We start from the raw sequence: 21540 nt of genomic DNA on the forward strand, positions 1-21540 counted from the left end.
TTTTGGTCTGTTTGCTCTTAGGTATGTTATGATTAGCAATTAAAGGCATGGAGGCCTGCTACCTAGATTCACATAATCAGATCTGTTTTCACTTAGACTTCCCTATTACTGCCTGTACATTTTATTGGGAGTTTAACTCTGTTTTACAAATTGTTTGCTGGGGTTAAAAACAACTGGTTACGGTCTCCCTGGTGGTAGAGGGGTTAAAATCTCAGCGCTGTCAAGCTATCACCAGCCACTGTGGCATGAGTTCGACCCACATGGCGCAGCAGACCTCTCCTGTCTCACCCGCTGCCCCCCCCAGCAGTGTATTTCAGTCAGTCTGCCTGTTCTGCTCCCCACTATGTCTCTGGTGAATCCTCTCACTCCCCATACCTCTGGCTTGCACGCCAGTTCTTGTATGCATAAATAAATAAAAATGAATCTTTAAAAAAAAACGGGTGGTTGAGACAACTGGCTAAAATTAGGGTTTAAATAAATTACATTTGTTTATTACACTGTCCTCATCTCTTACTGGCCCTGGTCATGAGGATTGACTAGTCATAATTCTCATGTAACAAAATCATGCCTTGGTACTCCTGCAGGCCATTGACTGAATCACTGTTACCTCAGTGACTTTGTTTTCAGTGACTGAATCAATGGGTGGATGACAAGGGAGAAAATACAGTATATCTGTCCTAGTGGATTTTATGCAGTCGTTAGAATTATTTGCAAAGAATTTTTAATGATAAGGGGGAAAGTTTATAGAATGTTGTTAAATTGGAAAAAATAAAAACCCAAAGAGCGGTGCAACTACAGCCATTCCAACCATAAAAATAAGCTCACATTGGGGTGGGGAGGGGGTAGGGTGGAAGAGGGAATTTAAGAGAAAATACCCTAAGTAGCATTATCCTTCTGGTTGTAAGGAAACCTGGAAGAATTGGGATATGTTGTCTGGTTTGGGTACCCCCACAGTTCTAAACAACTGTAAACAGAAGATTGGATGGATTTCCTTTACCCAGGAAACTTGGTGGTTTTTAGGTTTGTTTTTCTTTAAGCATTATAACCTCTTCTTCAGCATTAGGTGTTTGAGGCAGATAAATGTGGAAGAGGTGCTCCGTGTCATCCTTGTCCTGTCCCTCCCCCAGGCACATGGGTGATTCAGCTTCTTGAGATCCTATTTGAAGACAATTGCTATTGAATGTTCTTAGGAGCTAAGGGTGGGGGGGATCATAACAGATCATATGAGAATATTAACTGAGTATAATATTCATTTAGTTTGAAATTTTTAATATAGGGACTATAAATCTTGAACACTGGTAGTTATAAGGAGAATTATGAAGAGAGCTTAATTGCATGTAGTAGAAAAAATGGATATGGCCTGTTTTTTTGTAGACAGCAGCAGGCTCTGTTGTACAGCAGGCCCTCAGGTAATATTGGTTTGGTTGAACATCATTACGTTACAATGTTGATGAAAAAAAAAGAATCTTGGCCACACTGGATGCAGCATTATTTAAGGACTTGGTTTTCTTATACTCCTCATACATCTTTCTCTAAGTTGTAGTTTCTATGAACCTATTAACAACTTAAGGGAAAGTTCACTATACTTAGTAGAGTATAAGAGCTTGCGTGTGGTTTCCATGTAGAAGATTGTAGCCTGCCTTAGAGCCAAGTGGCTAGAAGGGGGGAAGAAGAACAGAATCAGGAAAAGCTGTCAGATCTAAAAGAGAGTGAGGAAATGTTACTCAAGTAGACAGGTGGAATTTTTTTCCTACTATATATTCCATCTCCCCAACTGATCTTTAATTTAATGATAGAAATAATAATTTCCCTCCTCCATATGAACTGTCATCAACAATGTCCTGCAAACCACGTGTTTGTCCTTGGCCTGGAACCCAGGTGTGCTGCACGTGGTAGCGAGTGACCGGTTGTGCTGTGCTGGTACGTGACCGAGGGGAAGGCCCTGCAGCCTTATCCTTTCTGTTTTTTCTCTTTGTTCTCAGTGCTGGGGAGTGAAAATGAATCCCTTTAGCTAAGCAGGATCTAAGATGGAAATCGAGCAAGCAGGTAGTTCTCTGGGGGAGCAGTTCCTCCTATCGGTGATTTTTACCTAAGACACAGGACTGAAAGCAGGTCTTTACTTTGTGGTATTCAGATAGCATTGATCTAGGGACACTTTTCCAGTTGGATCTAATATCCAAATGTTAAGATCAGAATAAGGCAAACTATCTGGAATATGTGAGGAAACAACTATAAAATAGTATCGTTAGGTTACTTGATCACCTAATAAAATGTTCTCATTTTATGGTGAGGGTATTGAGGCCCAGAGACGTAAAGGCTCTTACAGATCTTATCTGTCATATTTCCTTTCCTTTTCTGAATGTGCATAAGTTAGAGAGGATACTTAGAGTATATGCTTTGTACACTTACAGCATAAGAAGTGAAGGGCAGGGAAAGGCAAAATAGACACAGTCTTGTCTCTTTAGTATACCCTCAGAAATGGACCAACCCAGATCAGCAGTTGTGGCGAGTGACTTGGATCAGTCCCCAGTGTGGGCTCATGGTATTCATGTCCCAGAACCCCAGATACCTTATTTTCTACTAATCCCCAAAGTAGCAAAAGAGCTTGTTTATTACTACCCATTTGGTAACTGGGTGGGGTTAGGAATTGAACAGATTGCTGCTGGTGTCCCACGCATTGACATCATGCTAAGTGGTGTCAACAGTTTCTGAGCCATTATTCTCTAATTGCTCATATTCCTCTTGGCAGAACTCTTTGCCAACTGTGTGTGTGTTTGGATGGGTGGCGGGGTGGGGGTAAGAGGCCTGTTGATTGATTGGGAAAACACATTCAGGAAGCAACTAAATTTAGCTCTTTGTTTAACCCAAATCCTTTTTCTCTGGAAAGCCCTTTTGGGTCTTTTGACAGTGCTGCTATCTCTAGCAGTCACAAATTGTCAAACACTCCTCATCATGAACCTAAACAATGATATCCAGTGGTCCCCCCTGAATTGATCAGATCCAGACTTGTAGTTTGAAATACTGAAGACAGATTCTGTGTGTGTGCATGCACGCGCGCCCTTGTGTGCACGTGCCACCTGTGTTATAAAAGGCCAGATGTGTGTGAGCACTCTGGGTTCAGTGGTGAGGTCCCCAAAGAACATTGGCTAAGAGAGTGGTAAGGCCTCAAAGAAGAATCCTTGTTTAGCATTCATAATAATCTAAAAGAAATACTTAAGCCCACTTATGACCATCAAAATACTGTGGTTATTATATAACCACACTCTAAGGTAGTCACTCTAAGGTAGTATTTGCCTTCAAGTTCGTAAAATTTACTCAGAAATGGGAGGTCCCATGTATGCGCAGAGTCCAGCAAGGGTGTGGACGGGTGCACAGGGTATTTAGATTCAGGAGAAGTCTGGTCTGAAAGCCTTGAAGCGTGGGTAGGATTGCACCAGGCAGAGAGGAAGAAGAGGGTATTTGTGAGTAGGCTGGCCAGATGCTGGTCGATAGTGTGAGTAGGGAGCCAACTGGCCATTGGCTTTGTGGGCCAAGGCATAGAGCTTGTATGTGGGAGCATCAAGAAGTAAATGGTTTTGGACCAGCTCCCAGAGAGCCTTATGTGCCACTGCTGTCCTTATCTGATGACCTTGTGAAGGAGTTTGAAAATGACATGACTCAAAATATCCTTTAGGAGGACTTTTAGTCTTTGGGAAGTCTGGTCTCATGATAGGCCTCAGTATAGAATCAGAGTAGAGAGACCAGTGCAGAAAGACCAGTTAGGCTGGTGACTAATGTACCAGGAGTTGAACTTCTGAATGAAAAGGAACACAGAGATGTGGGAGAAGTGACAAAAGAGAATTTGATTGTATCTGATGAGTGAAGATAGGTCGGAAAGTGTAGCTGGGCAAGAGAATTCAGAAGCGTTGAACCTGTGGGGCAGGAAGAATGGTGGGGGAGTGGGGTTGCAGTTAGAGGGATGAGTTTCCTGTGGGCCATGTCGCCATCCATGGTTTTGTGATTTTTTTTTGCTTGTGCTGTTTTGTGGCTGAGTCCAGAGAAAGCAAATAGTGTCACCTCACTGGGGGATGGAGAAGTGAGGGACTTATTAGTTATTGAGGGCTTCGAATTATGGAGCAAAAGGTAGGCTACTGAACCTGTTTGCCTGTAAAGTGGGTTAATACTTGTTAATTAAATGAGATTAAGTGGAAAAGTAGCTAGCATCGTGCCCGGCTTATTATTGTTAATCAGCATTTGATTTCAAATGTGAGTTGCAAAGATGCCTCATTAAGGTTATTTCAGAGCACCAGCATTTACATATTTCTACCATGTGCCAAGCGCTGTACTCCGGGTAAGTCATGGCCCATCACCTCAGGGGTTTTGAAGTATAGGGTAACCAAGATGTGCAAACAAGCAACAGAAATGTGTACAAATTTTAGAGGTGGCAGAAGGGCCTATTCAGAACGGCAACATTATTATAATTGTCATAGCATGGAGTGCTCAGGGGATATTTACTCTGTCCTGGGCACCATGCTGAGCACTTCCTGTGCTAGCTGCAGGGCCTTTCCATGGCGTCTCTGTGAGGTGGCACTGTTGTCCCTTTTCCTGGAGTTAAGTTTCCAGTAAGTCTTACATCAGGGATGACCTCAAAGTGTCTTGAATTCTTCATTCCTGGCTTCTCATAGATTCTTCTCGGGTACATTTATTCAAGAGCACTTCCTTTTGGAAGAATTCTAAAATTCCACAATTTGTTTCCTGCTGTGTGGCTCTTTTCTGTTCTCTAATATATAGGCATCCATGTGGGAGTCAGCGGGAGCTGTTGGTGCAGGCAGTGAATCTCCACATCCTGTCTTCTTTGCCTGAAGGATGTTCCTTCATCTCTGCACTCCATGGAGAACTGCGGAGCAGTGACTCCACGTGGGTGACCTGAAATACAGTTACTGTTTACTCCCTTGTGAAAGGATCAAGTCAAAGCTTGTATGTGATTTTCTGGTCTGAATGCCCTTTGAAGCCAGCACCACTTCTCCATCCCCAGTTCTCATGGGAAAAACAGGTCTGATTCCTGCTCTGATGGGGAGCAGCTGGAGATGCTGCAGTTAGTTTGTTCCTGTTGCTCTGTGACTTGCCTCTTCATTCTTCCCTCCTTGCTTGGCTAAGTCCTCAGTAGGAATGTAGCTTGCTCTCAGAACAAGTTCGCTTTCACCATTCCAGGCTGCCTGTTGTCTTCACAGCTGGCATTTCTTGTTTGCCTCTGAGCCCTAGTGTAGGGACAGGAACAGACACCGGGCAGGTTTTCTGATCCAGCAGACCGGGTAAAGGAGGAGTCAGAGTCCTCAGTGGTTTTGCAGGCTTTTATTGGGATTACCAGGTACACGGCAGGCAGGGGCTCTGGTTTTGCAGGCTTTTATTGGGATTACCAGGTACACGGCAGGCTGGCAGGCCTCCCAGCCCCCAGCAGGTCTTTACTCTGGGCTCTCCGGCCTTCTCTCGGCTTCTGCTTCTCTTCTCTCTCGGCTTCTGCTGGCGTCCCTGTGACGCCGCCCTTAAAGCCCAGTCTCAGCCCAGGTGAATCCCATCTACCTATGCCCACACCCTACTCCAGGTGCCCGCCATCAGGCATACATTCAGGACCGCAAGGATCCTTCATCTATCCTGATGGCGGGAGGGCAGAAAAGCCTGACATTTTTCCTTACCCTACACCTAGCTACCCTCCTCTGCTTTTTGGAACCAGGAGTACCACAGGAAGTGCTCAAGTTCTCCTCTCTTCCTCGCTGCTGCCTTACAGGTAGCAGCCGACTCCCATTCGGTGTCATGGCTGCCCCCAGACTCCTCAGGACTTCTGAGATCATCAAAAAGAGGGCCAGCAAGCTCATCCTATACCAGTCAGGCCGATATGTCAAAACTAAGCATAACTGGCTGAAACCCAGAGTGTTCAGAAGGTTCAAGGACCAGATTTTGATGCCCGACATGGGTTCCGGGAGCAACAAGTAAACAAAGCACATGCTGCCCAGAGGCTTCCACAGCTCCTGGCACACTGCGTCAGGGAGCTCGAAGTGCTGCTGCTGAGCAGGGATCTTACTGTGCGGAGATCGCTCACCATGTCGCCTCCAAGAACCACAGAGGCGCTGTGGGAAGAGCACACAGCTGGCCATCTGAGTCACTCAGCCTGATGCCGCTGCACAGCCCAGAGATAAAACTGCAAAAAAGAAAAAAAGAAGTGTTCAATTGCTTTCAAGACCAGCAGCGTTTTTATCTTCTAAAGAGCAGATAGCCTGGAAATCTGCTTTGGTTTTGTGTATGTGATCAAAAGGAATTCAGGAAGAAATAAATCTTTGAGTTTAGAAGTGGCCATTGAGGAATTTTACCCTGAGGCTTCCCTAGGCAGGTGCTGTGCTCTGGAAGAGGAAGTTTCTCATTCAGACAATCAAGTGTCTGCTGCAGTGGGACTGTGCATGATCTCATTACCTTAGACCAGCCCACACGGTTCCTGCTTTTATCAGCCCGCAACCCCACCCTCTCCCCATCCTGTGTTTACAGGTTAGACTAGGTGCTCCAAGGGTGTCATTCCCAGTGAAGCACCTTTTCTGCACTGTGACTCTTAAGAGAACCACAGGGCACATTGAGGGGTAATTCTAGGTGTTGTGCTCCAGAACACCTGCAGTCATATGCCTGTGCTCCTGCAGCAGGTGCCGCAGCTCTGGACTTGGCAGCGCCAAGGTGACCCGTTTCTGAAATAATCTCTCTGCAGGCAGTCCTCCTTGACACCAGCAGGGAATCGCACGTTCTCACAGATCCTCCAGTGCCAGGAGTGGTGGGAGCAGTCAGTCCCTCTGAATCCTCCAGAGTTTCTAGGCCTGGATAATAAGGTGGACAGTTGTTCTGGGCCCGAAAGGGCTTGGCTGTAGTCACTGAGAAGCTCGTGAGACTTGAGAGTACACAGGTGTCTTGACTAGATTCCTCCTCAGTCAGGAGCGCGTCGGCTTCCTGCATTCTTTCTGCTGAATGGAAAGGGTCTCGTGGCAACCTGTTGCTCGAGTTTTAACTTAAGAGTTTAAGCTCCAATGTACCTGAAGGGTGTGATCCTGTACCTCTCTATCATATACCAATCTTAGCAAACCAGTCTTCGCTCAGTAAGAATAAGTAAATAACTAAGAGTTTATGCTCTGCCTTAGGGCTGGGGTAGCTGAAGCCTAGCACATTAAGGCCCCACACCTGGGTTTTTGATAAAGTTGCCAATCGATCATTCTGTAAACTGAGTCATTCTCTGTGAACATGACCGCTTTGCCAGTTTGTGCCCTCTTGGCATCTCACAGCCACCGCTGTCTAACCGGGGTGAGGACAGGGTTTGATTTCAGTATATCCACCATCCTTAAGTGCAACACACCGAAGCTCAGTCAGTCCCTTGCCCCCCCCCGGAGGGGGCATTCCAGCTTCTTTCCGTGCAGGCGCCATTCTTCAGGTGTCTGGATGAAATTTTGGGACCATCGTTGCTTCTTCCTTCTCATAAAAATTAACAAGTAGAAAGGATGCTGGAGGCCATTTTTGTCTAATTTTGTGGAAGACACAGTGATTTCTTCGGTAGCATCTCTGACAGTGAATTTCTTTTCTTCTCACGCAGTGTTCCCTTCCTTCCAAATGCCCCTTGACATTGTCATGACCTGTTGGTTTTTGTGCTCATCCGTCTCTTCCCTGTATCCTTGATACTAATTCCACGTGGTCTTTCGGATCCCACGTTTTCCTTTGTCAGCTTTACCCTGCGTAAGACAACTTGACTTTTAAAGTCTTCTGAAGTGTGACCAAGCCCATTCTCTAAGCTAATCTTCCCTCAGCCTCTAGACTCCCACCAGGGGGGTTTCATTTGCACATGTCACACCCTTTCCAGCTTCTGGACCTCTCTTCATGGTTCCTCCCTGCCTTGCCTGGAGTGCTGTCCTCTCTTTCATCCTTGGGACTACAGCCCTGCCTGTCTTTCAAGGCAGGGTCCATTCTGACAATCTCATACAGCCTCCTGGTTTGAAACCCATACTTTGCATTTATGTTCAGGATAACACAGGTTCAAGTTGTTGTTTATTCTCTGATGTTTGCATATATTTATTTTTTTTTTCCAGCTTAGACTCTAAGACTGTGGGGAAAAGATCAGCTTTCATATTCTCTATGTCTAGCCACTTCCCAGCCCACCACTGGTTGATGTAGTATTACTCTGCAAACATTTTGTTGATCATATTTGGAGGCATTTAACTGTCTCTTTTCCACCCCCCCAACTTTTCATATTGAAAAATTGTTTGAACTTTCAGAAGTTGCTAGAATACTATAATGAACAACTACACACACTTTTTAAAAAAGATTTATTTATGCATAAAAGAGCTGGGGTACAGGCCAGAGGTGTGGGGGGATTCATCAGAGACAGAGCGGGGAACAGAACAGGCAGACTGACTGAAACACACTGCTGAGGGGAGCAGCGGGTGAGGTAGGAGAGGTCTGCTGCGCCATGTGCGTTGCTTCCTGGCCGGCGGGGAATTGAACTTGTGCTGCAGTGGCTGCGGACAGCTTCATAGGTTGCATCTTAACCCCTTGCACCACCAGGGAGGCCCCAACCACACACTTCATGTCTATTCACCAATTAACATTTTGCTGCATTTACTTTGCATAAACATACTAATAGGGCCTCCCTGTTAGCTCAGGGGTTAAGTCTCAGCACTATCAGGCCAGCCACTGCTGCCTGAGTTTAGTCCCCAACCAGGCGCTAACCCATGTGGCTCAGCAGGCCTCTCCTGTCTTACCTACCGCTCCCCTCAGCAGTGTATTTCAGTCAGTCTGCCTGTTCTGCTCCCCACTCTGTCTCTGGTGAATCCTCTCACCTCTGGCATCTCAACCCAGTTCTTGTATGCAAAAATAAATCTTTAAAGCACACATATCTGAACTATTTGAGATTTAGTTGTACTAATTACATTTCACCTCTAAATTCTGTGTATGTTCAGTGGGACCTTACTCTACACAACTACATATGAGATTGCTGTTAAGAAATTTAAAATTTGGGGCCTCCCTGGTGGCGCAAGGGGTTAAGCACTGCACTATGACACAATCTGCAGCCTCTGCAGCATGAGTTCGATCCCTGGCTGGCCAGGGAGGTGACCCACATGGCGCAGCAGACCTCTCCTGACTTGTTCACTGCTCCCCTCAGCTGTGTATTTCAGTCAGTCTGCCTGTTCTGCTCCCCACTCTGTCTCTGGTGGATCCTCTCACCCCCCCCCACCCCCCACCCCCGCATCTCTGGCCTGTACCCCAGCTCTTGTATGCATAAATAAATAAATCTTTTTAAAAAAAATTTAAAATTTACAGGAAAGCTATCTCATATACACCCCTTATATATAGCTTTCTAGTTATCCCAGTCATGTCTTTATTAGCTGCATTTTTTTTAAAGATTTATTTTATTTGTTGATACATAGAAGAAGTGGGATGTAGGCCAGAGGTGCAGGGGTGAGAGGATTTACCAGAGACAGAGTGGGGAATAGAACAGACAGATCTACTGAAATACACTGCTGAGGGGAGACAAGAGAGGCCTGTTGGTAACCTGTGCAGCTCCCTGCCCGGGGATTGAACTCATGCTGCAGTGGCTGGTGATAGCTTGATAGCGCTGAGACTTTAACCTCTGCGCCACCAGGAAGGCCCTTAGCTGCATTTTTAATGAGGCATTGCACATAGTATGTAGTTGTCATAGCTCTTTGTTTTCTGTAACCATGACAGCCCCCACTTTTGTCATGCTTTGTGACGCTGACATTCGTGAAGAGTCCGGTTAGTTGATTTGAAGAATACCCCTTAGGGGCCTCCCCGGTGGCGCAGCGGTTGAGCGCTGGGTTGCGAAGCTACCTGCGGCCTCTGCGGCGCCAGTTCGATCCCCAGCTGCTCCCCGGCCACCGGAGGAGGGTCCCACATGGCGCGCAGACCTCTCCTGCGGCCCGCTGCTCCCCTCAGCAGTGTACTTCGGTCCTTCTGCCTGCTCTGCTCCCCGCTCTGGCTCTGGTGAATTCTCTCACCCTCCCGCGCTTCTGACTGTACCCAGTGCATGTATAAACCAAACAAACAAACAAATAATAAATAAATAAATAAGACATGACTCTAGAAAATTAAAAAAAAAAAAAATCTATCATGTGAATGTTTAAAAAAAAAAAAAAAAAAAGAATACCCCTTAGTTTTGATTGGCTGGCTTTCCCTAGGGTTTTGCCGGGGCTTTGTCTCTCTCTGAGCGTCTCATGACAGAGTGTGTGATAGCAGTCTGTCCCAGCGCGGCACCAGTGAGGCGTGCTAACTCGGTGAGATGTTGTCCGGCACATCTCTTCCTTGTAAACATACTTTTACCCTTTGTCATGAATAGGTAATTTTCGTGGGAAGTCCTTTACCTCTTGAGTCCTCTGTTTGTTCCAGCAGGGCGTAACCTCGAAGGAGTGAAGTGTGGTGTGCTGTAAATGGGGGAAGGGGGAGCTGGGGAGAGTCAGGAATATTTCACCTGTCCTGGCCTTTGCCGATCGCGGACACTTACCCGGCTGCGGAATGGGATGCCCCAGCCTGTTGTGCAGGGTTTCTTCCCGTTCATTCACATCACCGCAGTACCCACCGCCGGGCGCTGCTGGCCCTGACGGCGCAGGGACTGCCCTCGTGGAACTGACCGTCTGGTGGCGGAGTCAGGCCGTTGTTTACATGTTGTACTAAGTACAGTGATGAGCATAAGCAGCCTTGAAGCTGAGGCTTGAGGCATGCGGAACCGGCCACATGCGTGCAGGCAGCCTGGAAGAGGTGTGCCAGGACAGGGAAGGCGTGTGAGGGGATTACTCCCCGAGGTCAGAATGTTTAGGAGCTGGCAGACCGCCAAGGTTCCTGAGCTGTGGTGGAGGTGAGGCCCAGGTAAAGGGGTTGAGGTGGACAGGTCAGGGGGGAACTTGTGGAACCTAATACATCCTTGATAGGGCATTGGGAGCATTTCGGCTTCTTGTAACTAACCAAATCGCGTAGTGCTTGTGCAACCCTGCAGGAGCTGTCTGTACGTTGTGGGTGTGAGGATATGAATTCACCAGTGGTGTTATACCCCCGAGACAGAACCAGTGCGATACTGCCACCCAATGGTGTGACTTCACAGACTAGAACCAGCATTCCTAGTCCTGGAGAAATCCCCATACCGTGGACGAGCTCGCTCCTCAGACAGGGGACACACACAGCTTTTCCACCTGCAGGGCCGTATCCGGGTGAGGACTGAGTTTAGAACTGAAATGACACTTGTTACACACAGACTGGGGGTGTGAAGGACAGGGCATGCAGACGCTGCTGGAGGTTTGGTGTGAAACACAGTGTGTCAGAGGACATCGAGGGGCGGGCAGCGTGGTGGAGGTGTGAGAGCGCGCCTCTGTGTCCTAAGGCAGGGAGCGGCCCACAGCATATGCACAGAACGGGCAGTGCACAAGTGAGCGGGATACGAGGCAGGTCGGGCCACGGCACCTTCCCTGACCCCAGCCTCGTGCTGGCGAGGAGCTGTGCAGGGAGGAGTCTTCTCCCCGGCCTGTACTGAGTGTGCTTGAGTCGTGCTGCTTCATACCCCAGGGTTAATCAGATCCTCAGACGTGCTCTGCTTGTCACGAACTGGCTATAATTATATCTCCCTTTCTTGTTTCGCCAACAGCTGTAAAATACATACTAATACTAAGAGAAGCCCTACCAACTGACTTTACTGCCTTGATACCCGAACAATAAAGATCCACCTTCCAACCCAAACATAATTAGGCTTGGCCCCTGTTCAGACTTTGACAATGTCATTGTTTGTAACTTACACGCTATGTTCTTAGTTCCCTTCCTTTGGAGTTTATTTTATTCCCTCTGCCTGTTTCTGATAAGCCAGTCTGACTGGTCGGATTTTGTGTAAATGTTGAAAAGGGACATTTTGTGGAACTCACACATGCCTTCCAGAGAAGTGATGAGAGTATAGTGGAGTCCTAATGCTGCACTTGGCAGGCTGAGCAGAATGGATTCTTGGCCTTGCCTTTGCCTAGACTACAAACTACACCAGCTCATCGGTATCGCCCCTCCCCTCAGTGCAGGTCAGTGGGGAGATGGTAATAGATAGGCACTTTCCAGCTGCAGCGTCTAGCCAGCCGGTGTAGGATAAGTTCTACTTTCTTTGTAGCCTTAGGGACTGTGAGGGGAAAGGTGGCAGAAAAAGCTGAGGAGAGCATTTTGGGAAAGGAGACTGCTGTCTACACACAAGACGAGGCCGAGAAAGCAAGCTTGATTTGTGGGGTGGCGGGCCTGAGACTCACGATCCTGCTCTGTTTCAGATTTCCCAAAAAGAAAATAAGTGAAAAAATGCACAGACTCCAGGGGAGCTCTACCGTGCGTGACTTCGCAAGGAAAGAAAGTGTTTGAAGTAGGCAGGTGCGTGACTTGTCTGGCAGGTTTAGGGTTGTTAGTGGCTTAGGACTCCGAGAATTTGCTCAGTTTTTTCAAACTGCTATCAATGGTTCTAATTAGTTCTGATAATATGTGCGTGTCTGGAGCAGGCCATAAAAGTGGCTGCTTTAATCATCTGTTGACATGCAAGGTCAGGCTGCAGCCTCCAGCGCTGGCACCTGGGACATCGGTGACTGACATTTCAGAAAAGGGTGGGAGGAGACACGGCACTCCCGATGCGCGGGGCTGCCTCTGCCCGGGACAGAGTCACGCTCGGGCAGATGGAGCGGCTCAGGCAACCAACAAGAGAGTTCATTTTGATGTGTAGGCATTTTTTTTTTTTTATCACCATTACATTAAATTATTATTTCAGCTTCCTTCGAGGGGATCTAGACCTGGATCTAGATCTGAGTCTGTACTTGGGTTCCTGTTAAAACCACCATAGCCTCTTTGTGCGCGCTTTTCAGAGTCTCTGTAAAGCAGGAGTGGACGCCTGTTAGACCCTCAAGAAATTTCTCTTGAAACAGTTCAAGAGAAAACAGGAAAACAAATTTTTCTATGTAGACCTTTGAACCAATAGGATGATGATGAGTTTCCCGAGAACTTCCACCTTAGAGTGAAGCCTGACCTAGAAATAGCATCGGGTTGCATCATATTTGCTTGAGTGTCTGATGAGAGCTCATCTCTTGATAAATGTAGTTGATGCAAGTTGAGGAGGTGGAGCCTGAAGAAGCAAAAGGCTTATTTCCCTCCTCTGAGTTTACAGTACAGTACAGCTGGGGACGCCGGATCTAGAAGGGCTCTGATCTTGCCAGTCAAAAACTGGTTCCATGGGGCCTCCCCGGTGGCACAGCGGTTGAGCTCTGGGTTGCGAAACTGCCTGCAGCTTCTGCAGCACGGGTTCGATCCCCGGCCGCTGGGCGAGGGTCCCACAAGGCGCGTGGACCTCTCCTGCTGCTCACTGCTCCCCTCAGCAGTGTACTTCGTCCATCTGCCTTCCCATCTGCCTGTTCTGTTTCCCGCTCTGGTTCTGGTGATTTCTCTCACCCTCCCGCGTTTCTGACTGTACCCAGTGCTTGTATAAATAAAATAAATAAATCTTAAAAAAAAAAATAATGAATGCTGCTATAAACATCTTTATAAAAAAAAAAAAAAAACTGGTTCCATGCAATCCCAGGATGGCTTGCTCACTGGAATCCACGATCGTAGGTCCCTCGCCCAGTCGGGCCGGATGGGGCTCTTTGGTACAGCGTCTGCTCTGTTGCCATCCCCCGTCGTAGGGCGGCGTTGGTTGTCGAGGGCAAGAACTGCCCATTACAGATCACAGTTCTTGATTTTGCTGTTTCTTTCCTGTCAGGGCCCTGAAATGGCACTTGGGGTGTTGATACTGGTGCATCAAGGATGGCAATTACTACAGACTTGAGTTTGGTAAAATCAAGTACTTTACGTGACTGCGCTTCTCCCGAGCCTTTGTAGGGCTGCGTTATGCACGGAAAAGCTTCGTGATTCTTGAAGCAAGTCACAGGTTGCTTTTGTGTACTCTTGCCCTGTGGTGTGAGTGTTATACTCACCCCCAAAGGGGAGAAAATGACAAGTCATTTGAGAAGACAAAGTGCTAGTTGAGTTTGTTAATAAGCAAAGAGGAAGGCTCAGTAGAAGCGGGGAGGAGCAGGAAGAGGAGGTGGGGAGCAGGTGGGCCAGAAGTCATGCGCCCTGCCTTGAGAGTCAACAGCACAGAGGGGCAGGAGGCTTAGCTCGTGGCCATCCCACTTCTCAGGAAGGAAGAGCAAAGTCCTCTGCCAGGGATGAAGTTTCTCCCAGTTAGAAAAAAAGCCTGTTTTCTTTTGATGCTATTGATAGATTGCTGTTCCATGCTTTTTTCTTGCTTGTATCTCATCCATCTCGGTGGTTTTAGCCCTCATGCTCTGAAGCTAACCTATCAAGAGAACTTAAGTCCACTCTGCTCTGTGACCAGAACTGTTTTACTCAGTCCCCCGCCCTGTGCTTGAGCTCCGGATAGCTGCAGGGCTTGTCTCAGTCCCGGAGGGGGCGAACGGGCCAGGTGAGGGCCAGCCTTGGCTTTCACAGAATCCGGGCTTGAATAAACCCATTTGTGGACCTGGCTTCCCGTGATCACTCTCCCTTTCTCTCCTCCCCTTCTCTTGAACTGCAGATTCTGGCCTGGTTGTCCCAAGTGTTTCCTATGAGCTGCATGAAAAGCTGTTGTCTGTGGCTGAGAAGCACGGGTTAACTCTAGAGCGGAGACTGGAGATGACAGGCGTGTGTGCCAGTCAGATGGCACTGACCCTGCTCGGAGGACCCAACAGGTAAATGCTTCTGGATCGCAGGGAGTGAGTGTGGGGTGATGGTGCCCTGCCTGGGCACCACCACATGCCCCCCCCCCCCCCCACACGGGAGGTCATCCGTTGCCGCTCATTGGATATGGGTATCTCTGACATCACTTTCCTGGATGCTGCAGGGTTTTCGTTTGCCCCTTTGGCCCTTTCCAGAAAGAGAAAAGCTCTGTGCCTTTGCTCGTGGAGGCCTGCCTTCTCGGAGCCTTGGCATTCATCATTCACTCAAGGGGGTTGGGATACAAATTGGCCTTGAGCTCCATACAACCAGGTGGGGGAGCTGGAGTTTGGTGCCCTCCCTCTAGCCCCTTGGGTGCATAATATCAGAAGCAGCACTATAATTTTTATTTGTGGGCTTTTACTGATACCATTATGTGCCAGACCTTGTGATGGGGCAGGGAATACACAGAAGATAAAGTAATGTTCCTGACCTCCTCCGGGAGCCTGGGTGGGGTCTCCAGGAAGCACAGTGCTGTGGTGAAGAAAACAGAAGTTCTCTAGGAAGCCACACTTCTGCTCCGGTCTGGAGAAGCTGGTGACCCTTCTTAGAGCCAAGCTGAGTCCTGAGGAATGGAGGATTAACAGGGACAAGCAGGAAGGGGGAGAAAGAAGGTGTATGGGGATTGGTGTGTGGCAAGGGCAGAGTGAATTGAGAGACTACAGAAGTGTTGGGGACCCCTAAGTCATTTCATGTGCCTGGCTGACAAGTAGGGCTTTGGTGCACTGGACAGTAGGGAGCTTCTGAAGAGATCTTAGTAGGGCTGTGATTGATTAGTCTTGTGTTTTAAAGAGGGCCTCCCTGATGGCACAAGGTTAAAGTCTTAGCACTGTCAAGCTATCACCAGCCACTGCAGCATGAGTTCGATCCCTGGCCAGGGAGCTACCCACATGGCGCAGCAGACCTCTCCTGTCTCGCCCGCTGCTCCCCTCAGCAGTGTGTTTCAGTAGAGCTGCCTGTTTGGCTTCCTACTCTGTCTCTGGGGAGTCCTCTCACCCTTCCCTCCCTGTGCTTCTGGCCTGTGCCCCAGGTCTTATATGCATAAATAAAAATAAGTCTTTAAAAAAAGAGAGAGAGATGACTTTGATTGAATAGATTGAAAGAAAGCAGAACTGGAGGTGGTGAGACCAGTTAGGAAACTCAACAGAAAATCCAACCCCAGAGATTGTAGGGATTAGGGAGGTGGATAGAGGGAGGGTTTGTTGTTATTTAAAGTGAAATCAACAAAGCAGAGCAATTGAATGGATGTGGGAGGTGATGGAGCTTGGTCATCACTGAACCTGGGTGGATACTGATAAGATTTGCTGTAGGAAGAGGAACAGGTTTGCAGGAGATGGTTTATGTTGGATTTGTTGCGTTTGGAGGCCTGTGAGATATCCAAACAGACCACTTGCCATGTGGATCTAAAGTTCAAAAAAAAAAAAGTCTGAACAGAAGCTAGAGATTAGGAAGTCTCAGCCCTGAACGGTGTAACCACAGAGGAAATCCGCTAAGGAGAGCGTGCCAGTGGAGGAGAGGGCCGCGTGGCTTTCTGGGGAGCGCTGGCATTGAGGGCGTAGTTAAGAGGGTGAGCAGCTTTCCCTGCGGCAGAGAAAGGAAGCCAGGGAGTTAGGAAAGCTAACCGAGGAGAGCGCAGAAACGGCGTTTGAAGAATGAAGGAGTGGTCCGCGCTGGTACTGCCGAGAGAGCAAGCAAAATTAGGGTGACAAGTATCTGGTGGATTATTCAATAAAAAGGTTGACATTTGGGTCACCTTTTCGGAGAGGGGTGTCTTGAGCGGGAAGGAGGCTTCCCAGGAGCAGGGAGACCTGTGTTCAGCTGGCCCCGGACAGCCTAGCTTCCCTGAGCAGCGCCCCCAGAACTGGAACAAGGCATGTGTCCTGTGGAGTTCCTTCCTGTTTGGGAGATGGAAGCTCCTCCTTAGCTTGGCTGGGGTGTTGGGGGTGCTTGCGGAATCGGGGGTGGCAGAAGTCCTGGTCCTGAAGTAACCTTGGCGAAGCAGCGTGAGCCGAACTGGATGCGAGATTTCCCTGTAGAGTGCCTGAAGTGATCGTGGCCCCTGCGCCGGTGCAGCCTGCCTCCCTACCCCTCCGGGGCCCAGCCTCGCCTGGGCTGGCGGGAGGAGTCCGCGTGCTAGCCCTGGGGTCTGCTGACAGTCCCGGCTCCTTCCAGAGCAGCCATCGGGGCAGCTCCTGGGATAAGCTCTTTTTGGGAGCATTTGAACCAGAAACAGCACTTCGGGGGGCAGGATCTGAATGTGCTCACTCTGGCTGACTTCTTGGGGCTGGCGCGCTGTGTGGGTCTTCTCTGTCTGAGCTCGCAGCGGGTGCCCCGTCCCTGCAGCAGTGCTGCTTCTGCACTGGGGAAGGGGACCCGTTGGCTCCGTTTGCGGCGTGTCCAGGACCACGCAGTTTCTCGCTGCTTTCACGGCAGCGCTTAACTCGAGTCTCGGAATTGACCTCAAAGGCTCACAGTGGCCCCGCGTTTTAACACGTGCGAGCCAGCTCCCGGAAGTGGAAGAGCAGCCGCTGGCGGGCGGTGGCCGCAGCTCGGTCTGTCTCCCGGACCTGGGCTCAGCCCGCGCCTGTGTGTGGACGCCAGGCTCTGGTTTGAGGCCTCCGGTGGCGCTGCCCCGAGAAACGAAGAGTCCCCGGAGGGGCAGACACAGGAGAGCCAGGCGTTCTGGTGAGGGCTGCACGCACAAGTGCTGATCATTTGAGATGCAGACATGTAGGGGTTTCCTCTCTGACTTGACAGCACCTGTGGTCCCTCCCTCTTGGAGGCTGGTGAGTGAGCATCAGTGCTCCCCCGGGCCAGGTAGCCATCTCGCTCCACCCAGGCTGTTTCTGGGTGCCCATCTCTCCCACCTTCCTGCCCCGGGGCCTACCGCACTGCCTGCAAGTGCGGACACAGCTCTGAGGCTAGGTCTCCAAACCTCCTTATTTGTGGCATCTCCGAGACCATGGGCGTCCCAGCTTTGACGGCGAGGACGCTGGACGTGACTACATCGGAAAGTGGTGTCCATGGGAGAAATCAGCCTGGGAGGCCAGGTAGCGCCTAGCGGCTACCTCTTCTATGACCAGCACCGGGACAGGGAACACTTCCTGGGTTGGACCCTGCTCTGCGTGCTGTACATCCATTAACTCACACAGCATGCCGTGAGATCGGTGCTGCTGGTTTCTTCCTAGCTTATTGGCAGCTCAGTAGAGAGGCCTTGGACTGGCAGCTGATGGAAGGCAATTTAGAATGATCCTTTTGATGCTTACTCTTTCTTAGGATTTGAGAAAAGGAAAAAAAGTAGTATGAGAGCCTCCCTGGCGGCACAGGGGTTGAGCACAGCACTATGAAACTGTCTGCAGCCTCTGCAGCACGAGTTTGATCCCCGGCCAGCCAGGGAGCAACCCACATGGCGCAGCAGACCTCTCCTGTCTCCCCACTGCTCCCCCCAGCGGTGTACTTCAGTCGATCCGCCTGTTCTGCTCCCCGCTCTTGTCTCTGGTGAGCCTGCTCACCCCCCCACCCAACACACACACCCCTCTGGCCTGCACCCCGGCTCTTGTCTGCATAAATAATCTTAAAAAAAAAAAACAAGTGGCATGCGCCCGAGTGGTGCTGGAGGTGGGCCCTGAGCTGGTCTCACCAAGAAACCTGGGGCAGACTTTGAAAAGGGAATTGGGAGGAGACACAGACTGAGCAGAAGCAAGAAAGCCTTTCAAGTACGGCTGCGAGCTGAGCCTGGCCTCGCTGCAGTGGGCGGGCATGTCGGGGCTGCGGAGGGGGAAGCCTCTGCCAGGCAGAATTTGGACCTAAACACAGTGAGGAGCCCGTCCGTGTCCGTGGTCAGAAAGCAGCGCTCTGGCCTCCGGCTCCCGTGGGGCAGGGTCTGGATGAACTGCCTGGTAAGCGGGCCTGGCATATGAAGAGACTCCAGGGCCTGCCACCCTGGACACCTGGCCTACGCTGAATTCTGCCCCTCTGGAACCTGGGACCCTGAGGGCAGCATGTCCTTAGAGGCACTCACCTGTCACAGGGCACAAAGGGCTGGCAAAACCCGCAGCTGACAGTGCTTGTCGCCTTCTGTTGCAGGTTGAATCCCAAAAATGTTCACCAGAGGCCGACCGTGGCCCTGTTGTGTGGGCCCCATGTGAAGGGGGCCCAGGGTATCAGCTGTGGAAGGCACCTGGCCAACCATGACGTCCAGGTCATCCTTTTCCTGCCCAACTTTGTTAAGATGCTGGAGTCCATCACCAATGAGCTGTCTCTCTTCAGCAAGACCCAAGGCCAGCAGGTGTCTAGCCTCAAAGGTGAGCACTCGTCTCTGGCTGGCCGGAGGCCTCCTTGGTGGTGTGGTGGCGCCGCCCTGTGGTGGCGGGTGGGAAGGCACCACTGCGTGGAGGAAGATCATTGATGTCCGTTTGCCGGCGAGCATCCCTTTGCCCTCCGCCCTCGCCACTGCTCAGGCGGGGTGCTGGGGACCCGCTGCTTCGTTCCACAAGTACTTGCAGAGCAGGCGCCGTTCCTTCCCCTGGGGCTGTGGCCAAGCAGATGCGCACAGGTCACGGTCACGCTGCGAAGAGCCTGCGGATCACAGCGAGCCTTTGAGGTCTGGCTCCCGGCGAGAGGGAGCGAGTGTCTGGGGAGCATCAGGCGGAAGAGTCCAGGTGACCGCCGGCGCTGCTGCTTGAGAGTGGACTGTGCGGAGAGGGGTGGGGGCCGGAGGCCGGGATCAGTGTTAAAGACAGCACGGGTGTGGCTGCAGGGAAGGAGAGGGAGGAAGAGCTCGGCACGGCCCCCAGATTGTTGGAAGAATGAGGTGGGGAGACTTGGGAGGAGACGGTAGAGGCTCCAGGGGGCGTGCGGGTGAGGGTGTGGGTGTGAGAGACGAGACCCAGCCTGGGGTTGCCTGCGCAGGTGATGCTCACAGTCACAGCGGCAGCTCGGAAGGGAGACTCGGCAGAGAAGCCGTGAGGGGAACCCTGTTCGGAGGCAGGAGCTGGACCCCGCTAAGGGAGCCGGGGAGGGGCGGGCGGGGCAGGAAGGACAGCCAGGGGAAGGCTGGGGTCTGTGAGGCAGTGCAGAGGAGGGTGTGGTCAGCGTGTCTGCAGGCCGCGCCGCGTCACGTTCACGTGAGGATCGAGACTCAGCCCCGGAGCCAGTGCCGAGGTGGCCCCCGCTGACCCCACCGGCGGCGCTTCCAGGGGGTGGGTGGAGGTGACGTCTGCTCGGCGCGTGTCTAAGAAGGAATGGGAGGGAAGGGGAAATAATGGTCCCCCGGAAGGGCCTTGCCAGGGACAGATGGTGACTTGGGCCACGATCACTCTCTTACCTCTCAGGCTGGGCTCCTGCGGGCAGGCAGGAAACAAGAGCCTCGCGGCCTCCAGGGCAAGCCCTGTGCTGAGTGAGGAAGCCGTGCGTCTCTCCATGCGTCTCTGAGAACCCGCGTCCCTGTAGCCTGGGAGCTGAGAAGGGGCTGGTGGGAGTTCCCCTTCTTGAGATCTACAGCACGAGGCCCTGCAGTTCTTCTTCTGCTGCCCAAAGGCTGCCTGTTCCAGCTGCTCCAGAAGGCCAGTCTGCCCACGCTTGAGTTGGGTCTGATGCTGCTGTTCTCGCTTTAACCTTCAGGCTGGTCGAGACTTCCGTACTGGTTGAGGTGTCTGTTCTGTCTCAGAGGCCCGGCTCAGGTGGAGACTTTGCAGAGGCCAGGGGAAGTGATGGGCTCCTTCCTTGTCTTAAGGTCCTTCTATTCCCACGACGCAGGGACAGGGGCCACCGCAGAGTAGAGTGAGTGAGCAGCCCCCGCCTGCTCACACGTCCTGGCCGCCCATTTCTGGTGAGCCTGGGCAGGCCTGCCTTGAGGGCCGCCCTCCCAGAGCGCATCGTGTCCTTGCCCAGGGAGTCCGGGGCGCAGGGGCTGCCTGCCAGGCAGAGAAGGTAAAGCCCGAGGCCTGAGGCGCTCTGCCTGCCCGTCAGGACGCCTGGGATCTCCATGAGGACAGTCTTCCCTCAGCCCCTCGTGCCTTTGGTTTCGCGCCCCTGGCGTGGTGCAGCCTTGGTGCTCTGGGGCCCGAGCTGTTGCCCGGCTGGAGAAGCCAGGCTTCCAGAAGGGTGTTGGAGGGAGTTGTGTCTCGGCGCCACCTGAGCTCTGCTTCCGGACCGGGCTGCTCCTGCCGCAGGGGTGTTCAGATGGCACTCTCTCCACCCGCAGATCTGCCCACCAGCCCTGTGGACCTGGTGATCAACTGCCTCGACTGCCCCGAGAACGCCTTCCTGCGGGACCAGCCCTGGTACAAGGCAGCCGTGGCCTGGGCCAACCAGAACCGGGCACCTGTCCTCAGCATAGACCCTCCTGTGCATGAAGTCGAACAGGGCATCGATGCCAAATGGTCACTGGCTCTGGGCCTGCCTCTGCCGCTAGGAGAGCACGCGGGCCGCGTCTATTTGTGTGATATTGGCATCCCCCAGCAGGTGTTCCAGGAGGTGGGCATCAACTACCACTCGCCCTTCGGCTGCAAGTTCGTCATCCCGCTGCACTCCGCCTAGAGCCCTCGGGGCACGCTGCTCCTGACACTGAACTCGACAACGACCGCCTTAAGGATGTGAAGCTTCATGGACCTTGTTAAACTTTTCTCTTCCGGGTGTGTTTCTTCTGTGAGGGGACAGTCCGTATCGCAGAGGCGCCCGTCGCCTGGGGAGGCTCTCCCGCGGGGGGTGCCGGGCGTGCCGGGCGCTGGTTCTCGCATCTCTACCTTCGGCCCCGCTCAGCCGGGCGGGGCTCCG

The 21540-nt window shown here is 51.3% G+C and overlaps 1 protein-coding gene across 1 annotated transcript in view; it reads left to right on the forward strand.

Annotated features, from left to right (window-relative positions):
* Positions 1-21303, forward strand: part of EDC3 (enhancer of mRNA decapping 3) — a gene marked incomplete at its 3' end in the record, with an annotated part of 37730 nt that extends 16427 nt beyond the window's left edge. The window contains exons 4-6 of the mRNA XM_084239698.1: positions 14585-14738; positions 18850-19067; positions 20969-21303. Of these exons, the coding sequence (XP_084095824.1) occupies positions 14585-14738; positions 18850-19067; positions 20969-21303 (707 nt within the window). The remainder of the gene's footprint in view (positions 1-14584; positions 14739-18849; positions 19068-20968) is intronic.
* Between the last annotated feature and the right edge of the window lie 237 nt (positions 21304-21540).

This window comes from Talpa europaea (genome assembly GCF_964194135.1).
Source record: "Talpa europaea genome assembly, chromosome: 8".
NCBI classification, from domain to species: Eukaryota; Metazoa; Chordata; class Mammalia; order Eulipotyphla; family Talpidae; genus Talpa; species Talpa europaea.